At 38.3% G+C, this 25,209-nt stretch overlaps 4 protein-coding genes across 4 annotated transcripts; 3 read left to right on the plus strand and 1 right to left on the minus strand.

Annotated features, from left to right (window-relative positions):
• Positions 1–949: 949 nt before the first annotated feature.
• LOC112769712 (uncharacterized) lies at positions 950–1,786 on the plus strand. Its single transcript, XM_025814193.1, has one exon. It carries the CDS (start codon positions 950–952, stop codon positions 1,784–1,786), a length of 837 nt encoding a protein of 278 aa, XP_025669978.1.
• Positions 1,787–5,570: 3,784 nt separating this feature from the next.
• Positions 5,571–6,548, plus strand: LOC140181282 (uncharacterized). The gene is made up of 3 exons (XM_072224817.1): positions 5,571–5,684; positions 5,776–6,204; positions 6,306–6,548. Exons 1-3 carry the CDS (start codon positions 5,571–5,573, stop codon positions 6,546–6,548), a joined length of 786 nt encoding a protein of 261 aa, XP_072080918.1.
• A 5,387-nt stretch (positions 6,549–11,935) lies between these two features.
• Positions 11,936–13,243, minus strand: LOC112769715 (protein FAR1-RELATED SEQUENCE 5-like). Its single transcript, XM_025814195.1, has one exon. It carries the CDS (start codon positions 13,241–13,243, stop codon positions 11,936–11,938), a length of 1,308 nt encoding a protein of 435 aa, XP_025669980.1.
• Positions 13,244–15,152: 1,909 nt separating this feature from the next.
• LOC112772980 (G-type lectin S-receptor-like serine/threonine-protein kinase At4g27290) lies at positions 15,153–19,044 on the plus strand. Its single transcript, XM_025818013.3, has 7 exons — positions 15,153–16,610; positions 16,743–16,883; positions 17,339–17,499; positions 17,741–17,951; positions 18,054–18,291; positions 18,387–18,537; positions 18,639–19,044. The coding sequence occupies exons 1-7, from the start codon at positions 15,359–15,361 to the stop codon at positions 18,939–18,941; spliced, it is 2,457 nt and encodes an 818-aa protein (XP_025673798.1). The 5' UTR covers positions 15,153–15,358; the 3' UTR covers positions 18,942–19,044.
• The last annotated feature ends 6,165 nt before the right edge of the window (positions 19,045–25,209 follow it).

The following is a 25,209-nucleotide window of genomic DNA, read 5'->3' on the forward strand; positions in this document are numbered from 1 at the left end:
TTACACATTGAACCGGAAACCGCCAATCCATAAACCATAGGCATGAAACCATTCACTATAAGACCTAGCGATCAAACCATGAACCCTAAACCTTATACATTGAACCGGAAATTGCCAAACCGTAAACCATAGGCATGAAACCATTCATTATAAGACCTAGTCACTAAACCGTACACATTGAACCGTACACATTGAACCGAAAATCGGCAAACCATAAACCATAGACACGAACCATTCACTAAAAGACCTAGCGACCAAACCGTGAACACTAAACTGTACACATTGAATGGGAAACCGCCAAACAATAAACCATAGGCACGAAACCATTCACTCTTAGACCTAGTCACTAAATCGTACACATTGAACCGTTCACATTGAACCCAAAACTGCCAAACCATAAACCATAAACCATTCACTATAAGACCTAACGAATAAACCATGAACCCTAATTGTTACACATTGAACCGTATAATTTGAACCGTACACAGTGAACCGTGAACCCTAAATTGAACACATCGATATCACTAAAACTCAGTTTTGGTTTAAAGTTGCTTAAGCTAAATAACTTGGTATGATTCATAAAATATGGGGAGGTTTACCCAATTTAATTTCAATTTCTCCTTATTAGATAAAGTTATCGCATGTTCTATTTCAAGAAGAAACTATAAACCGCACCTAGTGGTATCCATAATACCATATACCTGTATACCACGTAATTAAGGCCATTAAATAATATTCCAATTAACTAGGTGATGGTTAGTCTAGGACTACGAGCAAGAACATGGTGCAATAAAGTGGAGACCATGCTGCATGCGTACAAGAAGGAGGCAATGAGTTGGTGGTCTACGCATAAAAAACTACAACTACAAACTATATGCTTACAAATTCTACCCCATACAACATGGATACTAGAAGAAAGCCCTCAAGCATGGCAATCTAATGTTTAGAAATGTTTCATGGAATCGATCGAACTGCATTCAGGATGCTGACACAAGTCCTTCACCGTGAAGTTAAACAGTCCTTGATGGTCATGGCATTTCTACTGTCAATGGAGACCATGGGACTGAGTGGTATTGTGCAAACAGCCATAAAAAAGGAAGGCTGGTTTATGAACAGTCTTTCCAAGGAATGTGTCATCTGTTTGCAATGCCTACTATCTTCGGAGTTCTCAGGGGTTGTGGAGAAATCCAGAAAACTCGAAACCCTCAGACACATGCTGAAAACTGAGCTCACCTTATACCAGGTTCATAGGATGAGATCCGTCCTCCTAACGATAATTTTCGATACCCTCTCAAACATTTGCTCTAGAATTCTAGGCGACATAACAATGGATGCCGTGTGGTTGGAGTATCAGAGGAATCCTAAAAGACTATTGGGTTTCAACACACAGGACCAGTGCATATCAGTTGCACCAGAGGCATCGAGTAGACATAACAATGGCCGAGGATTGCATATGCAACAAGGAGGAAGGCAAACTGAGCAAGATAAGAGAAAGCAGAAGTACGTCTGCAAGGAGCTGGATGACGCGGAATGTCCAAAGACACTGACCGTATGCTTCGGTCGAGAGTCCATGCCCACTGCAGATGGCATTGCTGAGTTTTTCTGCAACTTGTTTGGTCATGTGGTTCAAAGGGTGACAGTCATGCCTCGGAGGGACAAAGACTCGGGTGATTTTGCTTTCATTCTTTTCAACGACGCATCTATCCCGCGCATTATCATAGGGGACAAAAATGTTGTTCATCATACCATACAAGGCATGAAAAGTTGGATCAGATGGTGGACATGAACACATTATCGCTGTGTGAATTAGTCTACAATAGACGATAAAGGTTAGTGTCATTTTTTCAAAATAATTTAGTTACACTAGAATCTTTACTTGTTAAGGGAGCTGATTTATACGTTATATGGTCATTTTTTATATCCAAGTTAAATTATCTTTCCATGTTACCGGATTTTGTTGATAAAATCTTGATCAATCTGGTTCCTTATTCGGCTGTGGTCATGAAGTTTAAATTGGAAATAACAAACCCTATGACCATTAATTAAGTTCATGTCGTTTGGAGTCCTTCACCATACACCTCCCAAACATAAGATATTATGATGTACTTGAACTTGTTGGGACTAACGTAGGAGACATACCAGGAATGTTTTTTGGAAATATATTAGTTGAATATCACATTTTTTAGTTGGACATTTTGAAATCGGACTGGTGTATGTGGCAGACACTTTGTGTATAAGTTTTTAGTTTTTTTCGTGGGCCCTAAAGCTGTTGTTAGAAAAAAAATCTTTCTAAAACATAAAGGATTATACACTATGTCCAAAAATTCCAATTGAAATTTAAGTGGGCCAGTGACAATGTACTTGTTTTGGAACTCTAGTACGTTTCGTTTTTTTTTAGCTTTTTAAAACCCAAAACCGGGAGAGTGCCCCAATTAACAAATAACAAAGTGAAGAAATCAAATAAACCCAACATTCTTGAGGGAATACAATATTGTGACAATGATTTTGTTATGGCCACAAAAAAATCTTAAACAAGAAGAATAGCTAAACCTCTAAAATTCTTTTTATGGCAAAACTGATTGTTTAACAGTTAACATGAAATTTTTTTTCTGTTAAATGCTTAACCTAATCAATTGTTTTCCCACATACTATTGTTATCATATATGATATGTGCAAACAGTATCATTTGCATTCAGTAGCATTGTATTTGCATTCAGTAGCAGTCACTGTTTGGTCGATACACTGCTTATAACCAAACGTAGTCTCAATAAAATAGAATGCAAGATATGCACCATAAATACAAACCATAGAATATCACAACTGGTCACCAAATGTCAAACACAGAACATCACATACAAAATAACACATTCGGAATAACATTTTGATTAATTACACTACACAGGAAATTTTAAAGGTCTGCATAAATCTGTTAAGTCGACCCCTGGTTGACGGACGAGTCAGGAGAGGTCTTGGGTCGCTGTCGCTTACTAGGACCTGCCTCAGCCCCCCACCATGTTGCCTCTTGTTTACACTGTAGTTGAGTTAAAAAAATTTAGGCATAAAACATGAAAACGTGAGAAATTAGACCAGAAAATAGTGGTCAGATGTTACTAACCCTGACTGCTGAGTATCGAAATATTGCTGTTGTTGGCTCCGGGGGTGATTCCTAAGGAACATCTCGGTGTGGTAGACTCTAAGTTGGGCTTCTTTGTTGAAGCAAGCACCGCACACCGAAGCTAAGCGTTGTATAATATGTTCAGGCAACACCTTCGATGCATACAGTTCATCAACGAAACACGGAGGTTCATCTTTCCGGTTAATGTCCCTGACGATCATGTAGAATACTCCCCAGCCAACATACCTAAGCTCCACACTCAGCAAAGAACATCGTCTATACATGCGTCGTATCCTCCCTAAATCAGCTCCCTTAATCCAAAACATGTCACTGTCTCTCTTGGGCGTGATGTGGAGGCAATTGTCTTGAGTGTCTATTAAATAAAGATCAGTGGTACTGTACCACTTGAATAGATTCACGATATTACGTGGAAATTCAACATCATCCTGTGGCGGAACAAGACAAAACCATGGCAAGTTAGTTTTCCAAATGTTTTTTAACAGAATCATAACAACGAAAGAAGGAAAAATTGTGGATATATGTACATCTGTTGCAAAGAGCCCGAAGACATAAAACTGGTTGTACGATTGTTGTATGTTCCTTAATGCATTAACATACCTAACCAACATGAAGAAACAACAACAAATAAAACATAGGGAACCGAAACCTAAAAGAAGGGAATAGCCAAATATTTTGTGACTCTTTATTTACTTATTCTCTTGCATGCAGTTATTTAAATATGCTCGATTTTATTCTTTACAGATACGGCTGCTATCAAAGGAGGTAGTAAAAATTGAAGAAGATGCTTACTGGAATCCAAGCTCCATTCTTGTTTAATTACTTCGAAGATGGCTGTGGTTGAAGGGAGGGAGATGCCAAGGAAGTGTTCAGACGAAGAATAGTTGATTAATGAGTGTAACTTTTTTTCTGTTCAGTTTTTTTGCTATGTTACTATGTTAGTTGAGAATTTATTAAACCTTTTAATGTAAAATTAATCCAAACGTCGAATCAGTGGTAGAGGGTACTTATTATTAGCCAACTCTATGTTATCCTAATTATTGGAAAACGTAAAATATCCTTTAATTGATTGATTATCAAAATATTTTGGAAATGTGTCGTTTATAAATGTGCAGAGATCCCCTTTAATTGAATCAGAAAATGTTTTCAAAATGGAATTGTTATCCATTACTAATACACGTTGTTGTTAAATACTATTAGGTATCAAGAAAGCAAGTAATCAAATGATTTCAACATTTTAACTTACCCAGTTACTTTTGCCTCAAACATGAAAGATTTTTTTAGTTTTATGTAGGTTAATAATTTTCATTGAAGAATTTAAATTTAAACACTAATAGTTATCAAAATAGGTAGTCACAGGCATTTAAAAAAAGAAAAAAGATACCCAGTAATCAAATTATTTAAAAAATTGAATTTAAATTTAAAAATTTTAAAACGTTTGTTTTGAGTTTCTACCAGTTATATTTTAATCTAGCATTAATTTTGCTAGTAACAAATGTTGAAGAATTTAATTTTCAAAGGAAATAGTAGTAGTTACGTATAAACCGATTTATTAAATTAATTATTTTATTTAAGTCATAAAATGTGTTCCAACAACTTTGCAAACATTAATTAGGTTAATAGCAAACAATTAATAATTTCATTTTCCTAGGATTTCTTTTTTTTTGGGAGGTAAATTAAATTTTATTTAGTTTTTCGTTGAAAACAGGAATCGATGGAGAGGGATTTACGGAGAGTTATTGGGATAGAACGGAATATTTATTGGAGATTATCGAAAAACGCAAGGTTTTAATAGCTAAATTAAAATTTCAATTTTTTTTAAACGCCGCGTTTTAATCCCTTATTTTTTACTTTATATTTTTTTTTCATTCACAAGCGTGTAACATAAGTATCTTTCAGTAATCATTATTCACTTTCCATCTTCCTTCACAAAACACTCCTCATAGTAACCCCAACCTAACACACAATTTGCTGCTGAAGGTATCGACTCCAACAGCTTCGTCTCGGAGAAAATGTCAAACAAGGTAAAACTCTATCCTAACTCTTCTCCTGATAGTGATCGGTTGTTAATCATCATCTGCATGTAGTGTCAATGTAATAAAAATGTAATCGTTGTAAAATCAAAATAAGACAGTTAACCTTTTTTAAATGAATGGGTGACTGATTTGGGTTTCTGATTTGTTCGTCTGAAAAGGATTTTATGCATTTAGATTTGATTAAGATTGTTCTGTTAAAGATTCAATAGATCACGACAGTAAACCATTTCAACAAAATATAGTTGCACTGTATGTGGAAAAATTGAACCACTTTGTTTCCAATTCCAAAAACATGCATGTGTGTTGATTTTAAATCAAAAGATTCAACTGTATGAGTTTTTTTAAATGAACTCTGATTTTGTTCCTTTTTGAACTTGATCACTGTGTGACACTTGCCATAGATGACGTCTTCGAAGGACAAGGGTAAGAGAGTGCAAGTGATGGATCACGGTACCACACAGAACTACAAGTTGAGGTTTCTGAAGCCAGTAATAAGCCCATCAATGTTCAAACTGGTAATTAACATCCCTTGACTACACACCTCTTAATTTTAAAGTTCTTGCAATGCTATTGATGTTTTGACAGAACTTGACCTATGTGTAACAGTCATTACCTATAACTCCCGATGAGCTACCAAACCGTACCCCCTACCTGGACCTGGTTGTGCCTGACGGAAGGAATAACCCCTGTCGGTGCTTCTGGACGCAACTCCAAAGTGGCAAAATTGCATTGACTCGTGGCTGGGAGGAGTTCTACCAGATGTACAAAATCAATCTGGACTCCATGCTATATTTCACACATAAAGGAAACTCCAATTTCCAAGTCCGGATTTTTGATTTTGGTGGCATTGAGAATTCATACCAACTCCGTGATCCTGAAGAACCACCATATGTAAGGACTGGTAATTATAAAATTGCAAAGTGTATCAACGTCCCTCCATCAGCCAGTGCTAGAGCGGTTGCCGCAAAGGTCAAAAGCAAGTGGCCTTTTTTTGTGATGGACCTAACTGCTCGCATGATGTCGTCGCGATTGTTGGTAAGCGTTAAGTTGTTGCAACATTTTGGTTGAAATATTATTTTACTGAAGAAAGCATTAAATTAGCTAATACTAACTGAAAATTCTTGTGTTATAATCAGCTGAACGTCCCTCATCTCAGTCACTTCACTGGTCAGAGGCACCCTATCATCCTCACACATGGCCACATACAGGTCGAAGCTACATATACAAGGTACAGTGGAAAAAGGGATGGTAGCTTCGGCGTTATTTCTGGAGGATGGGAGAACTTTGCTTCATTGTGCAACTTCAAGCCAGGTGGTGTGGGGGTCTTCGAGGTGATATCAAATGAGCCAGTGACGATCATCCAGGTTCGATGCAGATAGGATGCATAAGGATGAGTAACTGAAGGCGTAATCCCCTGTGTTTGACCTCTTTGTCCATATCATGCTAAGACTTTTCCCGTAGGTTTAGGAAGTATTATATGTTTCTTGCTTGTTGAACAATTATATTGACTTTTTTTGGGTGTTATTAAGTTGAAAACAAATTTCGGTATTAACTAAAACAGATTCGCATTCCCAAATATTATAGGTTTCTATTCGTTTTTTAATTGACTTTTCCATTTTAACTTGATTGGACAAAAATTAGTTTTCCAAGTACAAATGGCAGAGTTGCCTTATTTTTTTTTTTTGAAGTAATGCCAGAATAAATTGATTACTTTGTTGGCCTTTACAAAAAAAAAATCTGGCCCAATCGGTGAGGAAGACAAGAAAACCTCATATTTTTGTAAATGAAACTCTCTTAATATGTTGGGTATTAAATTGACCATTTAAAGGGGAATTTTTTTTTTTAAATTGGTTTTCTTGGACCTTAAAATGTTAAAGAAAAAAAAGTAAATCGAGAAAGATGAAAACACCGGTAATGTTTGAAGGAAGCCATATGTCACCAGTTAATTTTTTTTTTGAACTTGGTTTAATGAAAAATGTTTTTCTTTTTGGTACATGAACAGAATATTAAAAACTTAATTCAGCCCAATCAATGAGTAAAATAGCCCAATCGCAGTTTCTTTTAATGACTCAAGGATGGGTAATTTATTGTAGTTGGGCTTGGATCTCAGCTGGGTTCCAGGTCTAGCGTGGAGTGTGTACTTTTTTTTTTATTTCTTAAGGTCCTTAAGCAGATGTAATCAGAGGGTGATCCAGAATCATAAACAAAGTAGGTAACTGCATACTTTGATATCATCATACTATCACCTCAGCCATATCATGTTTGTGGTGGCTTCTACCTTTAAGGCGTTCAACCCTATATCTTCATCGTAAGAACTCCTTCGTTTTTCCTTCGATTAACATGTTTGACTTTGTACATTATAAGTTATAAGGATCTGTGTGTTTCTCATTTGCTTTTTTTTTTTAATCACCTTGAAATCAGATGGACAGGTGTTGAAACATTGGAAACTATACGGAGAAGGTTGTGTCCAATGCGAAAAGAAATTGATGAAGAACCTAATACCCAAAGACTACAGGATTCGTAGCAGTTTGGTGGATCTCTTTATTTTCGGGTATGTGAATATTTGATTTCTTTGCTTCAATGAATACGAAATTTTTGTATATGTTATTTTTGGCGTCGTTGTTTGTGCAACTAGGTTGATTTTTAAGTCATTTTTTAGGCCACCTAATTATATCCAGAAACACTAACGGATGAGGTACATGCGAACAATAGTGAAGATGATGGTCAATAACCTTTGCTGCTGCATGAAGGATGTATGAAGTCTCGATATACCCATACTGGAACACATGTAAGCTTAAGATCCAGCTATTATACAATGCTCGGACCCGTTTTCCTTCCGACCACTACAGATGAATCGGTACGTAATATTGTATTTAGCTTTGTCTATGCTGTTAGAAAATAAGCTATTAAAATTTTGTCTGACGCAAACCTAATAAAAGGGGATCTGTTTTATACTATGAAATTTGAATTCGTTGGAATTACCAAGCGGAAATGAAATAAACGCAAAGGAGAGTAAGAATGAAGAGGTTAGCGTTTGGTTAAATGAATGTTTGGTATAGAGTTCTCAAGTTACAGGGACTAAAGTCTGAGTATTTTTGTGGTATGTACGTGTTAAGGTCAATCCTAAGTTAAAATTCGTGTGTGATCCATTAATGTGACTCAGAGGTCGATTATTCCAGTTTGTCGAATTTCCGTCACAATCACTGCCGTGTTGGAAATGATTTTTCGATTCGCACGTTTGCAATCGTAACAAAAAATTTCTCAAACTACAATAATCGATCGCTGAGATACTAGATTGAATCACCATTGAATTGTAATTGGATTAACTTGTACTCTTAAAAACTACAAAATATCCATGCTTCAATCCTAGTATCTCATTAATTCTGTGCCAACCTTCATTTAACCAAACAATGATATCTTCTTTCATGCTCCATTTTCCTTTTATTTTATCTCCGGTTGGTAGTTCCAACGATATCAGATTTCATGGTTGTCTATGACCTGCGTTACAAAGCACGAACTAGCAACTGATTTTGTTTTACTAGTAGTTGCTTAATATTAATTAACGCAGAATATCATTTTGGAAATTATTCTAACACATTCTCAACTACATGCATGAGGGGTGATCCATAATCGTAAACGAAGTAGGCCACCGCATACTTTAATATCATCATCCTATCTCCTCAGCCCTATCATGTTCGTGGTGGTGAGTACCTTTCGGGCGTTCAAGTGCAAATCTTCATCGTAATAACTCATTCATCTCCCCTTGGATTAACATGTTTGACTTTGTACATTATAAGGTATTAGGATCTGTGTGTTTCTCGTTTGGTGTTTTTTTTAAATCAATTTGAAATTAGATTCAAATGTATGAAACATTGGAAACACCACGGAGTAGGTTGTGTCCACTGGGAAAGGAAATTGATGAAGAACCTAAAATCCAAAGGCTAAAGAGTAAGTAGCAGTTTTGTGGATCCTTTTTTTAGATTTATTGAATTAATTGATTTTTTTGATTCATCTATTGTGTATAGTTGTCGTGCTGAGTTTTCTTAATATCAGGTCATAATAGTCAACAATGTTACGGGTGCTAGATGACTACATTTTGGAAATATTCAAGCTCTCAATCCCAGGAAGCAAAACCCTGCCTATCAAAGTAAAGTCATGCTGTAGTCAAATAGCTGATAACATAGAAAGATTCGCTATTGTTCAACTTAAAGGAAATGTCCGCAGTGTTTCAAACATTTATTATTCCTAATGTTAAATTCTGTCAGTATGTAAGACTCTAACAACTTCAAAATGTTATTGAACCTAATAATCGAAACTATGATATGAGCGAATAAAAATGTGTTTGTGTTTACGAATTTTCTGCTTCATATATCTATATATATTTCAAACTGCTTTCATACACAGTGTGTCATTTCCCCTTAAATAAAATTTTCAATGAATATAGAAAATCCATAATAACAAAGTAGATTCACAACCTCAACGTTACAAAAGAGATTTAAAACCATCTATGAACAATTCAACCTTGGAGACTACAACCCATTCAATCTAATAATTTGGTTGGTAAATCAAATGCACTAAGAAAGGAAAAAAATCAATTAACACAGCTCTATTTTTTCAACTGTATTGCATAACCACAATGGTAGGAAGTCCTTACCCCAAATGCAACCACAATAAACTACAACTAAAATACAGCAATGTAAGCAAAACACATGCATATTATTCAACATTATTGTCATCATAATGGACTAAGTAGGGAAAAAAAATCAATTTACACAACTCTAATTGATCAACTGAATTGGATAATCATAATGGTAGCAACTCGTTACCCAAAAGTCAACCACAATTTACTGCAACGAGAATACAACAATGTAAGCAAATCACATACATATTATTGAACATAATTATCACCCTAATGGACATATTCATAGTTAACGTAAATAACTACAACTTAAAACTCCTCAATACCAAGCAGTGACAAATACATTGCGGTCAGTAAATCAGGATAGATCATGCTTTTAGAACCAATTATACTTGCATTGCACTAAATTCAGAAGACTAATTCCTTCAAATGGTCAAAGTGTCCTATGCATCGACGCGAACAATGCCATGTACGATCCTTGTTTGTTGCCACAAGGCAGTGACGATGGTAACGGATCTCGGACATCGATCTGCACATGTCGTGTGTCACATTTATCATCAATGACATCATTAACGCATTCATAGTTCGTGAATGAATGTCTCTTGTCCTGCTGTGACTCCTTCACATGCTGATAACATCATAATCCCCAATCAGAAACTATAATCATGCATAAAACCATAATAGTCATTCATCGCAAAGTGGTTAAGAGGAGTTTTACACATCACACCTGTGTTAACGAGTAGAGATTTTTATTGAAAACACCATTCGTGGACGCGATGTCAATGGATTCACTGCTTTCATGGAGGCTCCGCTGTTTTATAAATTTTTTTTTAGACAAGAAGAACGAGATCTTCATTAATTTACCCAGTTTATGACACGGAAATTAGATGTTTATATTCAAAAAAATTACCTCAACAAAAGTGTTGTCTTTACCCTTTCGGTTCCTCATACCAGTCGCCGTAAGCTTCCTTGTTCCACCCTTTTTAAAAGGCTGCGCAAACAGAGGAACATTCACATAGTTTAATGGTTTTTAAAGGGACACACACCGAACAAGATTTTCACAGCAGGAGCCTATTTAGAATAAACAAATCGTACCTTGGTATTAGGTCCTGAGTGGTGTTCGAACTTAATTGAGAACGACCTCGAAGAATTAGCAAACCTTTCTGGACTAAAACCTGAGTCCTTGGCTGATGCATTGTCGTATGATCGATCGCGAGGGTTACCTTCCACACTATGCTGCATCAGATCTGGACAGCGCTTGTAGTAATGACTGTACTTGTGGCAATTAGAGCATGCTCTCTTCTTCCTCCAAGAAGACCTCTTGGAAGGGGCTCCTTTGCTTTTGACAACAAAGGGATTGTTGATGCCTTCCACGTTAACATTAGGAGTTGACTTGCCTTGTTTGCGTGACTGTAGGCGGATAACTAAATTGACAAGTTCAGACTGGACTTCATCAAAGTCTGCAAGATCCTTGCAAGCAATATCACACAGCTTGTTGCAATTCGATGCCAATGCTCCAACTCGAAACTTTAAGACCCTTTCGATGTCATCATTCACAGGCATTTCTGTACTAATAAATTCGTTCTTTGCATTCTTTGTCCACCTTTTGTATATCATCGAATCTGGAAACTCAAGTATGTTTTCGAACTTCATGGCACAGAAGATATGACTACAGGGAATACCACGTGATTCAAACAGCTTGCACGAGCACGAGAACAGATTCTTACCTCTATCGACTTCCACCCGTCGATCTTTGGCCGGGTCTCCGAGAGCAGTCACACTGAACTCTACCTTGTCCAAGGTTGTGCTTAGTACCGTTATATTCAAAGCCCCTGCCCTCTGAATCTCATAACGAATTTCCTTGAAAATGTTTCGCGTGAAATAACATGATGCAGATCTTTCATATACCTCCAACGAGGTAATCATCACTGGCTCTGAGCACTGAGACTTAAAGTCAGCTATTAATTCGTTGTTTCTATACTCCTTTAAGGCCCTATCCAGGTTATGCATGAAGTCAATGAGGGTGTTCTTGCGATTAACATAAAATCTGATGAGAGAATTTATACCTTCACACTGTGATGTCGTCCTTATGTAACCGAAAAACTTATCCCGAAGGAAACAATGGGACTACATCTCACGAGTTTCGTACGTCTTTTCCATCCAGGTACTGCCAACAAGGTTGTGCTTATCCAAAATGGCTGCCCATCTTCGATCAAAGTCTCTCTGGTCGTTGTTGTCGTATATAAGACCCTTAAAATCGCGCAGGAAATTAGGATTCTTTATATTTTCACATGCATTTCTCTGTAGATGCCATCCGCATAACCGATGGGTCGCATCAGGCAGAACATTCTTGATTGCATCTCGCATGGCAAGGTCTCCGTCAGTTATTACTGCTTTTGGACTTTTCCCACCCATAGCTTCAACAAAAGTTTCCAACAACCACTTATACGTCTCTGTGGTTTCGTCGGATAGTAGGCCGGAGCCGAAGATAACAGTCTGCCCGTGATGATTGCATCCAGAGAAAATGACCAAAGGCTTGTTGTATTTATTCTTCTTGTAGGTTGAATCAAAGGCAACAATATCTCCAAAGCAGTGATAGTCGATAATTGACTGCCCATCTGCCCAAAAAATATGCTCCAGCCTTTCGTCACTAGTGAACGTATACTTTCCAAAGAACAGCGGATCGTTGTTTGACTTGCCAATCAAATAGTTTATTGCCGCATTGGCATCCCCGTTTTTAACTTTTGCCCGACGATAGCGATCGATGTGGTTGTACAAATCTTTTCGTGTGAAGCCAGCATGACGATATCCACCCTTCTGGAATGCAATATACCCCATAATATGGCAGCTCTTGACACCAAAATTATGAAGATTTTCCACTTGGACTCTATCAGTGACAGTTAGACGACAATTGGCCGGTATCAGATGCGCAAATTGGGGTGGCGTCAAATCGTGGTTGTGAGATTCCACAAAACATGATACCTTCCATCTACCGTAGCCGTAGTCAAGCTTTACCCTAAGTCGAGCTGGACACTTGGTTCGCGTTAGTGACCTTGCCTCCCTTGATCTATCATCCATATCAAGATACCTCATATTTCTCCAGCCCTCTTTGTTGCAAACAAGTTGCCTGCTAATGATTCTACCTTGATTATCCCTAACCACGTCGTCCTTCCTCATTACAAATCCATGCCAACAAGAATAAGCGTTATAAAATTGGCAAGCCTCATCCTCCGTCCTAAACTCCAGGTTCCAAATATCCTCCACCATTAAATCCGCTATTCTTTTTACACCACAAACTTCTTCACTCTTGCTAGTGGAATCCAGCGAATCCACATCGTCGTCATCAGCATCATCTTCTGCATTCGGTTGATAATCAAAATCATCACCTAAATCATTATCAGAATCATTCTTAACATCATCCTCCTTTATGGACATAATTTAACCCCTGCCATAATTTTACCCAAAAATGTCAATAAACAGAGCCAATGACAGCAACTACGGGAAGCTAAACTAAGCTGCATGTAAAATTAAATGAACCAAAACCAATTAAACTAACCCAATTATTTTTGACCCCATTATTAGGTTTTAATTTGAATTCCCCAAAGCTAGCCACAGCATAAAACTGGATAATGTAACTTAATTTCCAAATTCAAGGATAGCAACCCAACACCCTAAACAGAGAACCGTTTAAAAGGCATAGACTATCATCCAAATTAAACTAACCTGGATTAAGAAAAAAACTTAATCGGACATACCTTGATGACAACCAGAGGTTGAGCTTCAACGGATAAAAAATGCACTGTCGGAGTCGGAGGGAGGTGACCTTTACCTAATCCGACGCACCTAATTCGAAGGCAGCCGAAAAATGAATGTTGGTAAACCAGCTTCCAGCAGCCACAGCTTCGGATTTAGCAGAAGTTCTGCTACAAATTTCTTTACCGGAGCCACATCAGTTTAGCGTTCGCCCTCTCCTCAGTTGACGTCGACGCCAATCCGACGAAAGCAGAGTACCAGTTCCGGAACCTGTTACTCGAAGGAGATCATTCTTGCTAAATGGACGCTGGGTATAGAACGAAGGCGAAAAAATCAAACAGGGTTGGGTAGTGGGTTCTAGGATAACAAATTTCAGGGTTGGGTAGTGGGTATAGAACGAAGGCGAAAAGACCAGTGGGCAGTGGGTTCTATGCGTTTTCGAGGAAGTGAAACATGAATTAAAGGCTTGTGAGACATGCATGTTGAATTTCAGAAAGTGATGGAGGGTATTTTATAAAATGAAAAACAAGTCAGAGATTATAAATTATAATTATAAATGTTCCCCAATACACTATATAGTATATGTATACAATAATTAATGTAGTATTTGTTATAGTATATGTTCATTAAAGGCTTTTACTATTATCAATGAATGCAATAATGAAAGGTTGAAAATTTTTTTGATCAATGGCTGAGATGATGACACATGTGCAAGGGTAACTTACCCACAAAATTGCCATGGGTTTGGAAGAAATCACCTACTGAGAAACATATTTTCATATGGAATGGAATAATATCGGAGGAATTCTAACTGGCCAATATTTTTTTAGTTTTGTCTTATATTTAAATTAATATTAATTTTTTGGATTTTTTATAATATTTTTTAAATTGATAGGTCAATGACTAAATTATCACAAAATTTTATTTAAGAATTAATTATTGACTATTAAATTATTACAATATTATATACACAAAGTGAGATTTAAATCTCGACTCTTAATATGAATCATCTAGAATTTCTCTTTCAATAAATATTTTTTTCTATTTTAATGAAAAATCTTTCTAAAGTTTACTTGGTTGAAACTTAAAGTTAGTCGTTTATGTCTTGGTGAAAACAAAGAAAAAATATTATTGAGAAATAATAGAGCATTTTTAATAGAGTATTTTTAAAGTATCATTTTTGATATTTTAAAAAAATGAATTGATTTATAATTAAAATATACATTAAAATTGATTGATAAAATAAAATCAGCATTATCTTAGAAATATCAGATATAATATTACTTTAATAAAAAACTAATAAAATTTTACTGCTCACATAATTATATTGATAAAATAATTAAAAATAATATAAAATTTTAACTAAATTAAGACTAAAGTATTAGAGGAATAAATTTTATTTTTAATTTTAAATTATTATTTATAACATATGCTTTTACAAATGTTTATATCATCTTATAAGACTTAAAATAAAACTGAAATTAGATGTAGCATTAGCGATGTTCTAATAAATAATAATATAGAATAGATAGAATATATACAAGATCTCAGTTTCGGAGTTGAGAGTAATAAATGATACACTAACTTGATAAGAGAACTTCTTAAGATTTAAATATCCAATCTTGTGGATAAAGTTCGCCGATGACGTAGTACATTCTTGCAAGACTAACTTTAAGTAAAATAAAAGTTACGCAAAAAAGGTCAAGCTCAAATACCTTAAATTGAAAATAGTACAACATTTCAACGCATACGTGGTTGATATATTATTGACACTGTCAAGAAGAATATAAACGATTGATGGAAGCCTTTAGCCTTCTCCTGTTATGCTTCTCTCTGCTGAATTTAATACAATTTTGTGCTCCAAGAGACACAATTAACACACTGCAATCTATCAGTGATGGTGAGACATTAGTTTCAGCAGATGAAACCTTTGCATTGAGATTCTTCAGCCCTGGAACTTCCAAGAACCGTTATGTTGGAATTTGGTTTAACAAAGATCCAACAAAGGCAATAGTATGGGTTGCAAACAGAAAAACACCCCTCACTGACTCCTCAGGGGTTTTGAAGGTCAACACCACCGGAATTCTAGTCCTTCTTGATAGTAATAATAGTCTTATCTGGTCATCCAACACGACAGGATCGGCACGAAGTCCGGTTGCAAAGCTTTTGAATTCTGGGAATTTTGTTGTGCAGGATGACAGCAATAGCGACACGGAAGATTTTGTGTGGCAAAGTTTTGCCTATCCAGGCGACACAATCTTGCCTGGACAGAAGTTGGGAAGAAACTTAGCTACAGGACTAAATCGGAGGGCAACATCATGGAAAAGCTCTGATGATCCTTCTCCAGGTAGCTTTAGCTATCAAGTCGAGATTGATGGATATCCGCAATTAGTATTAAGAGATGGCACAACAAAAAGATTTCGTTTTGGATCATGGAATGGTATTCAGTTTAGTGGGGGACCACAGTTGAAAAATGACTCTGTATTTAGATTTAGCATAATTTCTGATGAGGAAGAAACATACAGTGTATTTTGGCTTGTTGATAGTTCAGTGCATCAAAGGGTTCAGATAACATCGGACGGATTCTGCCAGCGGGCGAGTTGGAGTGCTGGAAATACAGGTTGGACCAGAATTTCGCACTTACCGGTGGATTACTGTGATTACTATGGAAACTGTGGAGCATATGCTAGTTGTGATACAACCAGGTTTCCCATGTGTAATTGCTTGGATGGATTTGTGCAGAATACAACTGATTCATCAAGTGGTTGTGTTAGGAGAACTTCATTGAGTTGCAATCATTCAGATGGGTTTGTGAAGTTTTCGGGGCTAAAGTTACCAGACACTGAAGGGACACGGTTTAATAGAAGCATGAGACTTGAGGATTGTAGGATCTTGTGCTGGAACGATTGCTCCTGTATGGCTTATGCAGCTTTGGATGTCAGCAAAGGGCCAAATGGTTGTTTACTTTGGTTTGGTAATCTGATAGATATGAAAGTGATGAATGCATCTGTTGAAGATATTTATATAAAGATGGCAGGGAAAGAAGTAGGTACTATACTTCGGAATTTTTCTTCCCTTTTGCATTTTTTCCCCTTAAATATTTGTTTCATACTTTTTTATTCTCACTATTTCCTCTGTTTTTTAAATTTTCTATTTTTTTTTTTAAATGAACATTTTGCAGAAGCAATTGAACAAAATAGATCAACGAAGTCCAAGAAACGGAAGCAAAAGATTATCATTGCCGTAAGCTGTGTGTTATCTTTTGGAATTTTGATCCTATGCTTGGCCTTCATAATCTATGGATGGAAGAAGTATCACAAAGGTAATTAAGCAATCTTAATTATGTGATTCTTGGATTCTTATATAAATTATCCAAACTGTTAGTTACAGATTAGGATAAGTTTAACCTATGATCAAGACATATGTTCTTTGTCCAAGAAGCTTAACTTTGGTTTGTCACATGACAAAATTATCTTGTCCCCATGGTTTCGTTATATCTCTCATTTGAAATGTGGTTAATCTGTAATAACTAATAAGCATCATCCACCCTATATAAAAATCTCAACAGAGAACTAACTAACTAGTAATGTTAATCAGTAATGGTGGTCTTGTACTTGTTGACAATGGTAGAAAAGTAATGTTGGTAGTTCTATTTACATCTATCATTTTTTTTTTTTAAATTATTGGGAAATAGCAGAAGTTATAATAGCATGGAAAAATGAGCTTATTAGACATTTTTGGTTCTTTTTCTTTAACTCATTACATGCTACTTTGTAGGAAAGATAAAAGAAGAAACAGAATCAGGTGCAATAAATAGTCACCATGATGAGGATGATCTGGAACTGCCCTTATTTGATATGTGCACAGTTACTTCTGCAACAAGTAATTTTTCAAGTGACAATATACTAGGGACAGGTGGTTTTGGATCAGTTTATAAGGTAATCAAATGGAAAAAAAAAAGTATGATCCCTTAGTCTAGAATGCATAATATTCTTGATCAAGTTTGTTCTTGTCAATATGTAGCAGATCTCACCTTTGTATGGTAAAACAAAGGAAAAAAAAATCTTACAACTAGATTACTCAATACTTCAATAACTCTGCTGAAATGATAAAATTGAAGCAAATATATGTCAAGTTAAATATGTATATTTTGTAGCTTACAATGGTTGCAATTTCTAGGGTATCTTGGAAAATGGACGGGAAATAGCTGTCAAGAGACTTTCACAAAATTCAAGCCAAGGACTCCAAGAGTTCAAAAATGAAGTTATGCATATTGCCAAACTTCAGCACAGAAATTTAGTGAAGCTATTAGGGTATTGCATTCAAGCAGGGGAGAGAATATTGATTTATGAATTTATGCGCAACAAAAGCTTGGACTTCTTTATATTTGGTTTGATTCCCTTGAACCATGCTCTTCCTTTTATTTAACAAAGATTACATATGGTTCAGAACCTCATCAGAAAATTAGTCCAACTCATTTTGTTTTAAACAGATTGTGAGAAGGGAAAGCTTCTAGACTGGCCAAAGCGTTTTCTTATTATTAATGGAATTGTTAGGGGTCTTCTCTATCTTCATCAAGATTCAAGACATAGAATAGTTCATAGAGATCTTAAGGCTGGAAATATTTTGTTAGATGACGAATTGAATCCTAGAATTTCAGACTTTGGACTAGCAAGAAGCTTTGTAGGAAATGAAAACCAAGCAAATACAAGGCACATTGTTGGAACTTAGTAAGTGTCTAATTACATGACATGTAGAGAGGAATATAAAATGAAAGTAATAGCTTTTTCTTGATTCAAATTTTTTTTGTTAATCTTTTGCACAGCGGCTATCTGTCACCGGAGTACATAGTTGATGGGATATACTCAACAAAATCTGATGTCTACAGCTTCGGAGTACTGGTGTTAGAGATAGTTAGCGGGAAGAGAAATAGAGGATTCATCCATATTGATCACAATTTTAATCTTCTTGGGCATGTAAGAATAAGTGTTTTGTTTGTCCTCCATATTCATTTATAGTTTCCAACCAAATAGCATCATCCTAATTTATGTACTTATTGCAATATATACAAATGCAGGCATGGACGCTTTTCGTAGAAGGCAAGTGCTTACAAATAGTTGATCCATCTATCAAAGACTCAATTGATTTTCCAGAAGTCCTAAGATCAATTCATGTTGGTCTGCTATGCGTGCAACGAAATTCAGAAGATCGGCCAAGCATGTCGTGTGTGCTTACGATGCTGAGTAGTGAATGGGCATTGCCTCATCCAAAGAAGCGAGGGTTCTTTGTTGAGAGAGATGTGGTTGGTAACCATTCTTCATCAAGCAACAATAAACTATCTGTTAATAATCTGACAGTTACTCAAGTCTCTCCCCGATAGATTTTGATTCAAAATTGATAAGCTCATAGATTATCACAATGATAAGCCAATTCAATATACAATAGTAAATAAATATATAGAAGTGTTTAGTCCTTTTATATGATGCATTGATTTCGTTATCATCTATTTATTTTTCATTATCTTGGCGTTATATATTTACATAGTTTTATGGTACTAAAAATATTATAAAATCTAAGTAAACTCGTATATCTTGATTTTTAGTTTTTTCTTGCGCGAATTTAAATTTGGTTAAAATTGAAAAGAAAGATATACTTTATGAGCAATGCTAGGGGACCAACAACTTTTGTGATTGGTAGTCATCAAATAGCCATCAATAATGATTTAATGGTGTGAGATTGGTGTGAAATTTCATCTAATGACTCACCTTTCTTTGATAGTTACATGCTGGTCAAAATTCAATAAAATTGCTGCCCCTAGACTTTTCCATACTTTATTTCATAATAAATTGACATCTACAATAAAATGTTAATATCACAAAATTATAAGCAATCTTCATTACCAATATATAAAATGACTTTGGTATCAATTTTTATATGATATAAATATATGCTTTTAAAAAGTTTACATTAAATCTCAATAATAAAATTTTTACAAAATTTATAAATGTGAAGTAATTTTTTTTTAAATTAGTTTGTAAGTGTTCATACCCTGACCCAATGATAAGGCCCAGGTCCAAACGAAAGGCCCAATCCAAAGGATTAAGCCTCGCTCTATACCGACCTTCACCCCACAAAGTCGGTTCCTACCACAACTTGCTCTAAAGAAGTCGGGACGAAGATTAGTTGGCAGATAAACACCCATTCAAATGAGTAACTGCCCCTAAAATCTCTCTACCCACTTCCTGGAGCCATATCTCAACCTCCCTAAGATAAAGGGACGATTATTCCCCATGAATAATGGAACTACACCAACGGTGGTTATGGGTTCACCACTATAAATACCCTGACACTCCTCAGGTATCTCTAAGCCCAATACTCTCTAGACCTGTCTTGCTCCCTTTGCTGACTTTGGCATCGGAGTGTCTTTGCAGGTACCACCCCCATTCTCTCATACCGAAGTCGGACGAGGGCCTTGGAGCATCAATCCGCTTGGATACTCCATCATTCCAACGATTGGGCCAGCCAAACTAATCCAACCCAATAATCTCCGGTTACCCACCGTAACATTGGCGCCGTTGCCGGGGACCCGAGAGATCAACCAGTAAAGGCGGACATGTCACAGGAAGACGGTCATGTGGCATCAGATTCCGAACAAGAGAATCTGGATACCGGAAACCACGACGCAGACCTGACCCTTCACCAGGAAACCAACGACCAACACAGGGAAGGAACCTCCGGATTTAAAAATCCGAAGACAAATTCCTCGGAGGGGCATGAGTTAGAAAAGGATGGACCACCCCACGCAACTGAACTAATGGGGCTAGTCCATGTCCACCAAAGTCGCTTGGAACAGCTGGAACAGGAACGGGAGCGACAAAGGGAGATAGAAAAGCACCTAAGAGAGGAGATGGATCGACGAAAAGAGTTAGAGAAAAAACTCTTAAAATTAGAATCCTCCCTCAGAGGTCGGAACTCCCGTGAAGATCGAGAAGAGTCGCCCCCGGGAGGGGAGGACCCTTTCAGTGAGGACATAATGAGGGCAAAAGTTCCAAAAAACTTTAAAAGCCCCGATATGGACCTCTATGACGGAACCACCGATCCAAAGCATCATCTAAGCAACTTTAAAAGTCGGATGTATCTGGCTGATGCTTCTGATGCAACACGCTGCAAAGCTTTCCCGACCACCTTATCGAAAGCAGCGATGAAATGGTTCGATAGTCTCCCTCCAAGGTCGGTCACCAGCTTCGAGGACCTCTCGAGGAAGTTTCTGATGAGGTTCTCCATTCAGAAAGATAAAGTAAAGCATGCACCAAGTCTCCTGGGAATAAAGCAGGAGGTCGGAGAACCTCTACGAGATTATATGGAAAGGTTCAACAAAGCATGCCTAGAGATTCAAGACCTGCCCACCGAGGCAGTCATTATGGGGCTAGTAAATGGACTTAGGGAAGGTTCCTTCTCACAGTCCATATCAAAAAGGCACCCCACCTCCCTGAGTGATGTACAAGAAAGAGCTGAAAAGTACATCAACATGGAGGAAAACGCCAGGCTGAGAGAGTCGAGCTGGCGACTTGGGCACCTTCCCTCAATAAAAGAGAGAGAAAGGGAGCCCAAGAAGAAAGAAGACATCGATCCTGACAGGCCCAGGAAATATCACTCTTATACTCCTCTAAAGGTTTCTATAGTGGACGTATACAGAGAAATTTGCAATACTGAAAGGCTGCCACCTCCCAGGCCCATTAAAAATAAAAAAGGGGGAGTCACAGCGACTACTGTGAGTACCATAAAATATATGGTCACTCGACAAATGACTGTTACGACCTTAAAAATGTGATAGAAAAGCTGGCCAAAGAAGGCCGACTTGACAGATATCTCATAGAAAGGTCGGACAATCATGGGAAGAGAAAGCGAGACGATGCAGATAGAAGAGACCCACCACCGCAGACTCCGGAGAGACATATACATATGATCTCAGGCGGATTCGCAGGAGGGGGACTCACCAAGTCCGCTCGCAAAAGACACCTCAAGCGAGTATACCAGGTCAGAAATGAATCATCCGACCTCCCCACTATCTCATTTACAAAAGAGGATGGGCAAGGAGTAATCCCTGGACACGACGATCCAGTGGTAATAACTATGATCCTAGCTAATGCCCATCTCCACAGAACCCTAGTAGATCAAGGAAGCTCGGCGGATATCCTTTTCAAACCTGCATTTGACAAACTGGGGTTGGATGAAAAGGAATTAAGAGCCTACCTCGACACCTTGTACGGGCTAGGCGATACGCCAATAAAACCACTAGGATTTATACCCCTCCACACTACCTTTGGAAAGGGGGAAAAATCCAAAACTCTGAGTATAGACTTTATAGTCATCGACGTAGGGTCAGCATACAATGCCCTAATCGGCAGAACCTCCCTGAATCGACTCGGGGCGGTGGTGTCTACCCCCCATCTTTGCATGAAATTTCCGACACCTGCGGGAATAGCAACAGTGCGGGGAGACCAGAAGTTGGCAAGAAAGTGTTACAATGAAAGCCTGAACCTGAGGGGTAAAGGCAAAGAGGTTCACACCATAGAGCTCGGTGGTGCAAGGGCCAAAGAAAAACTACGACCACAGCCAGGAGGAAAAACTGAAGAAATACAGGTCGGCGAAGAGGAAAGGAAGAATACCAGCATAGGAGCCAACCTAGGGGAGACCCTGAAGCAAGGGTTGACTAAGCTCCTAAGAGACAATTCCGACCTCTTCGCCTGGAAGGCTTCCGACATGCCCGGGATAGACCCCGAGCTCATGTCCCACAAGCTCTCGATACATCCGGGATCCCGACCTGTACAACAGAAAAGGCGCAAGCTCGGCCCCGAACGAGCCCTAGTGGTGGAAGAGCAAGTTCAGGCACTCCTAGAAGCCAGCTTCATTAGAGAAGTTAAATATCCAACATGGCTAGCAAATGTAGTTCTAGTCAAGAAGCAAAATGGCAATTGGAGGATGTGTGTTGACTACACCGACTTAAATAAAGCATGTCCCAAAGACCCTTATCCACTCCCGAGTATTGATACCCTAGTAGACTCTACCTCGGGATATCAATACTTGTCGTTCATGGATGCCTACTCGAGATATAACCAAATCCCGATGTATGAGCCAGACCAGGAGAAAACATCATTCATCACGCCCAGAGCTAATTTTTGCTACGTGGTCATGCCATTTGGATTAAAAAATGCAGGGGCCACATACCAAAGGCTGATGAATAAGGTGTTCGCCCCTCACCTTGGGAGCTTAATGGAAGTCTACGTCAACGACATGCTAGTAAAAACCAAGGAAGGAGTCGACCTCTTATCAGACCTCTCGCAAGTCTTCGACACCATAAGGCTACACGGGATGAGGCTAAATCCCGCAAAATGTGCCTTCGCAGTAGAGGCTGGAAAATTCCTAGGTTTTATGCTAACACAGAGAGGGATTGAAGCAAATCCCGATAAGTGTAAAGCTATCTTGAAAATGAAGAGCCCGACTTGCTTAAGAGAGGTTCAGCAATTGAACGGCCGACTTGCAGCCCTCTCCAGGTTCTTGGCAGGATCAGCACTCAAATCCCTTCCACTGTTTTCTTTATTAAGAAAGGGATGCCAGTTCAAATGGACTCCGGAATACGAAGAAGCATTCCAAGAGTTCAAAAGGTTCTTGAGTCAACCGCCAATCCTAACCCGATCTTTAGTCGGGGAAGATCTCGTCCTTTATTTGTCCGTAGCAGACAAAGCTGTCGCATCAACCCTGATAAGGGAGGATAAGGTCGGACAGCATCTAGTCTACTTCATCAGCAAAGTTCTACAAGGCCCCGAGCTAAGGTACCACAAACTAGAGAAGTTTTCCTACTCCTTAGTAATAGCCTCACGAAGGCTACGACCTTACTTTCAAGCACATACAATAAGAGTCCGAACGAACCAACCATGAAGCAAATCCTCCAAAAGATGGATGTTATGGGGAGAATGGTTCAATGGGCAATAGAGCTCTCCGAGTTCGATTTGAAGTATGAAACTCGGACAGCAATCAAAGCCCAATGCCTCACCGACTTCATAGCTGAGTACGCAGGAGACCAAGAGGAAAAGCCAACTACATGGGAACTCTATGTAGATGGATCCTCAAATAAAACAGGAAGCGGTGCAGGCATAATACTGGCAGATGAAAGGGGAACTTAAATAGAGGTATCCCTCAAATTCGAATTCCCAGCTTCAAATAACCAGGCAGAATATGAAGCCCTGATTGCAGGATTGAAGCTGGCAGAAGAGGTCGGTGCAACAAAAGTGATGATATACAGTGACTCTCAGGTGGTGACCTCCCAGATAAATGGAGAGTATCAGGCCAAAGACCCAAACATGAAGAGATGCCTGGAAAAAACTCTGGAATACCTCAGACGCTTTGCCGAAACCGAAGTTAAGCATATAACTCGGGATCTCAATAGCAGAGCAGACACCCTCTCCAAATTAGCAAGTACTAAGCCAGGAGGGAATAATAGAAGCCTGATCTAGGAAACTCTCCAAGAGCCCTCTGTAGTAAAAGCAGAGAGCAAACAAGATATCCTCGAGGTATCCGGGCTAAATCTCGGATGGATGAATCCTCTGGTCGAATACCTAAAATTCGACATCCTCCCCAAAGAGGAAAAAGAGGCCAAGAAAATCCGGAGGGAAGCACAATATTACGCTCTGGTGAAAAATATCCTTTATAAAAGAGGAATATCAACGCCATTGTTGAAGTGCGTACCGACCTCAAGGACCACTAAAGTGCTAGAGGAGGTCCACAATGGGATCTGCAGAAACCATCTCGAAGCCAGGTTGCTAGCCAGAAAAGTAATCCGAGCTGAATTCTACTGGCCGACCTTGCAGAAAGATGCCACAGAATTTGTAAAAAATGCTAACCTTGCCAAATGCATGCAAATTTCCACATAGCCCCCCTCCCCCCCCCCCCGAGGAGCTCATTAGTATAACTTCTCCCTGGCCCTTCGCAAAATGGGGAATGGATTTGTTAAGTCCTTTTCCCCAGGCGCCAGGGCAAGTCAAATACTTAATTGTGAGAATAGACTACTTCACAAAGTGGATAGAAGCAGAACCATTGGCCACCATCACCGCCCAGAGAAGTCGGAGGTTCCTCTACAAAAATATCATCATAAGGTATGGGATACCTCACTCCATTACCACGGATAATGGAACCCACTTCACCAATTCTACCTTCAGAAGCCTAGTGGCCAGTATGAAAATCAAACACCAGTTCACCTCGGTGGAACACCCACAAGCAAATGGACAAGCCGAGGCAGCCAACAAAGTCATAATGGCGGGGCTAAAGAAAAGACTACAAGATGCAAAAGCAGCCTGGACAGAGGAGCTCCCCCAAGTGTTGTGAGCTTATCGGACGACACCCCAATCTGCAACTGGAGAAACACCCTTCCGACTCGTCTATGGGATAGAAGCTATGATACCAGTGGAAGTTAGTGAGCAAAGCCCAGGAGTGATTCTCCATGATGAAATCGGAAACATACAGGGGCACAAAGAGGAGCTCGAGTTGCTCCCCGAAGTCCGAGAACAAGCCCAGATAAGAGAAGCAGCGCTGAAGCAAAGGATGGCTACCAGATATAACAAGAAAGTCATTCGAAGAAGTTTCGCACTAAG

The sequence above is a fragment of the Arachis hypogaea genome, chromosome 18 (genome assembly GCF_003086295.3).
Source record: "Arachis hypogaea cultivar Tifrunner chromosome 18, arahy.Tifrunner.gnm2.J5K5, whole genome shotgun sequence".
Classification (NCBI taxonomy): domain Eukaryota; kingdom Viridiplantae; phylum Streptophyta; class Magnoliopsida; order Fabales; family Fabaceae; genus Arachis; species Arachis hypogaea.

What these genes read in the sequence shown, in the direction of transcription:
- LOC112769712 (XM_025814193.1), top strand. Translation starts at nt 950, where the DNA reads ATGTTTCATGGAATCGATCGAACTGCATTCAGGATGCTGACACAAGTC.
- LOC140181282 (XM_072224817.1), top strand. Translation starts at nt 5,571, where the DNA reads ATGACGTCTTCGAAGGACAAGGGTAAGAGAGTGCAAGTGATGGATCAC. An exon ending in GCCCATCAATGTTCAAACTG is followed by an intron (nt 5,685 to 5,775) that starts GTAATTAACATC and finishes TATGTGTAACAG; the next exon opens with TCATTACCTATAACTCCCGA. An exon ending in TGATGTCGTCGCGATTGTTG is followed by an intron (nt 6,205 to 6,305) that starts GTAAGCGTTAAG and finishes TGTTATAATCAG; the next exon opens with CTGAACGTCCCTCATCTCAG.
- LOC112769715 (XM_025814195.1), bottom strand. Translation starts at nt 13,243, where the DNA reads ATGTCCATAAAGGAGGATGATGTTAAGAATGATTCTGATAATGATTTA.
- LOC112772980 (XM_025818013.3), top strand. Translation starts at nt 15,359, where the DNA reads ATGGAAGCCTTTAGCCTTCTCCTGTTATGCTTCTCTCTGCTGAATTTA. An exon ending in GATGGCAGGGAAAGAAGTAG is followed by an intron (nt 16,611 to 16,742) that starts GTACTATACTTC and finishes AACATTTTGCAG; the next exon opens with AAGCAATTGAACAAAATAGA. An exon ending in ATGGAAGAAGTATCACAAAG is followed by an intron (nt 16,884 to 17,338) that starts GTAATTAAGCAA and finishes GCTACTTTGTAG; the next exon opens with GAAAGATAAAAGAAGAAACA.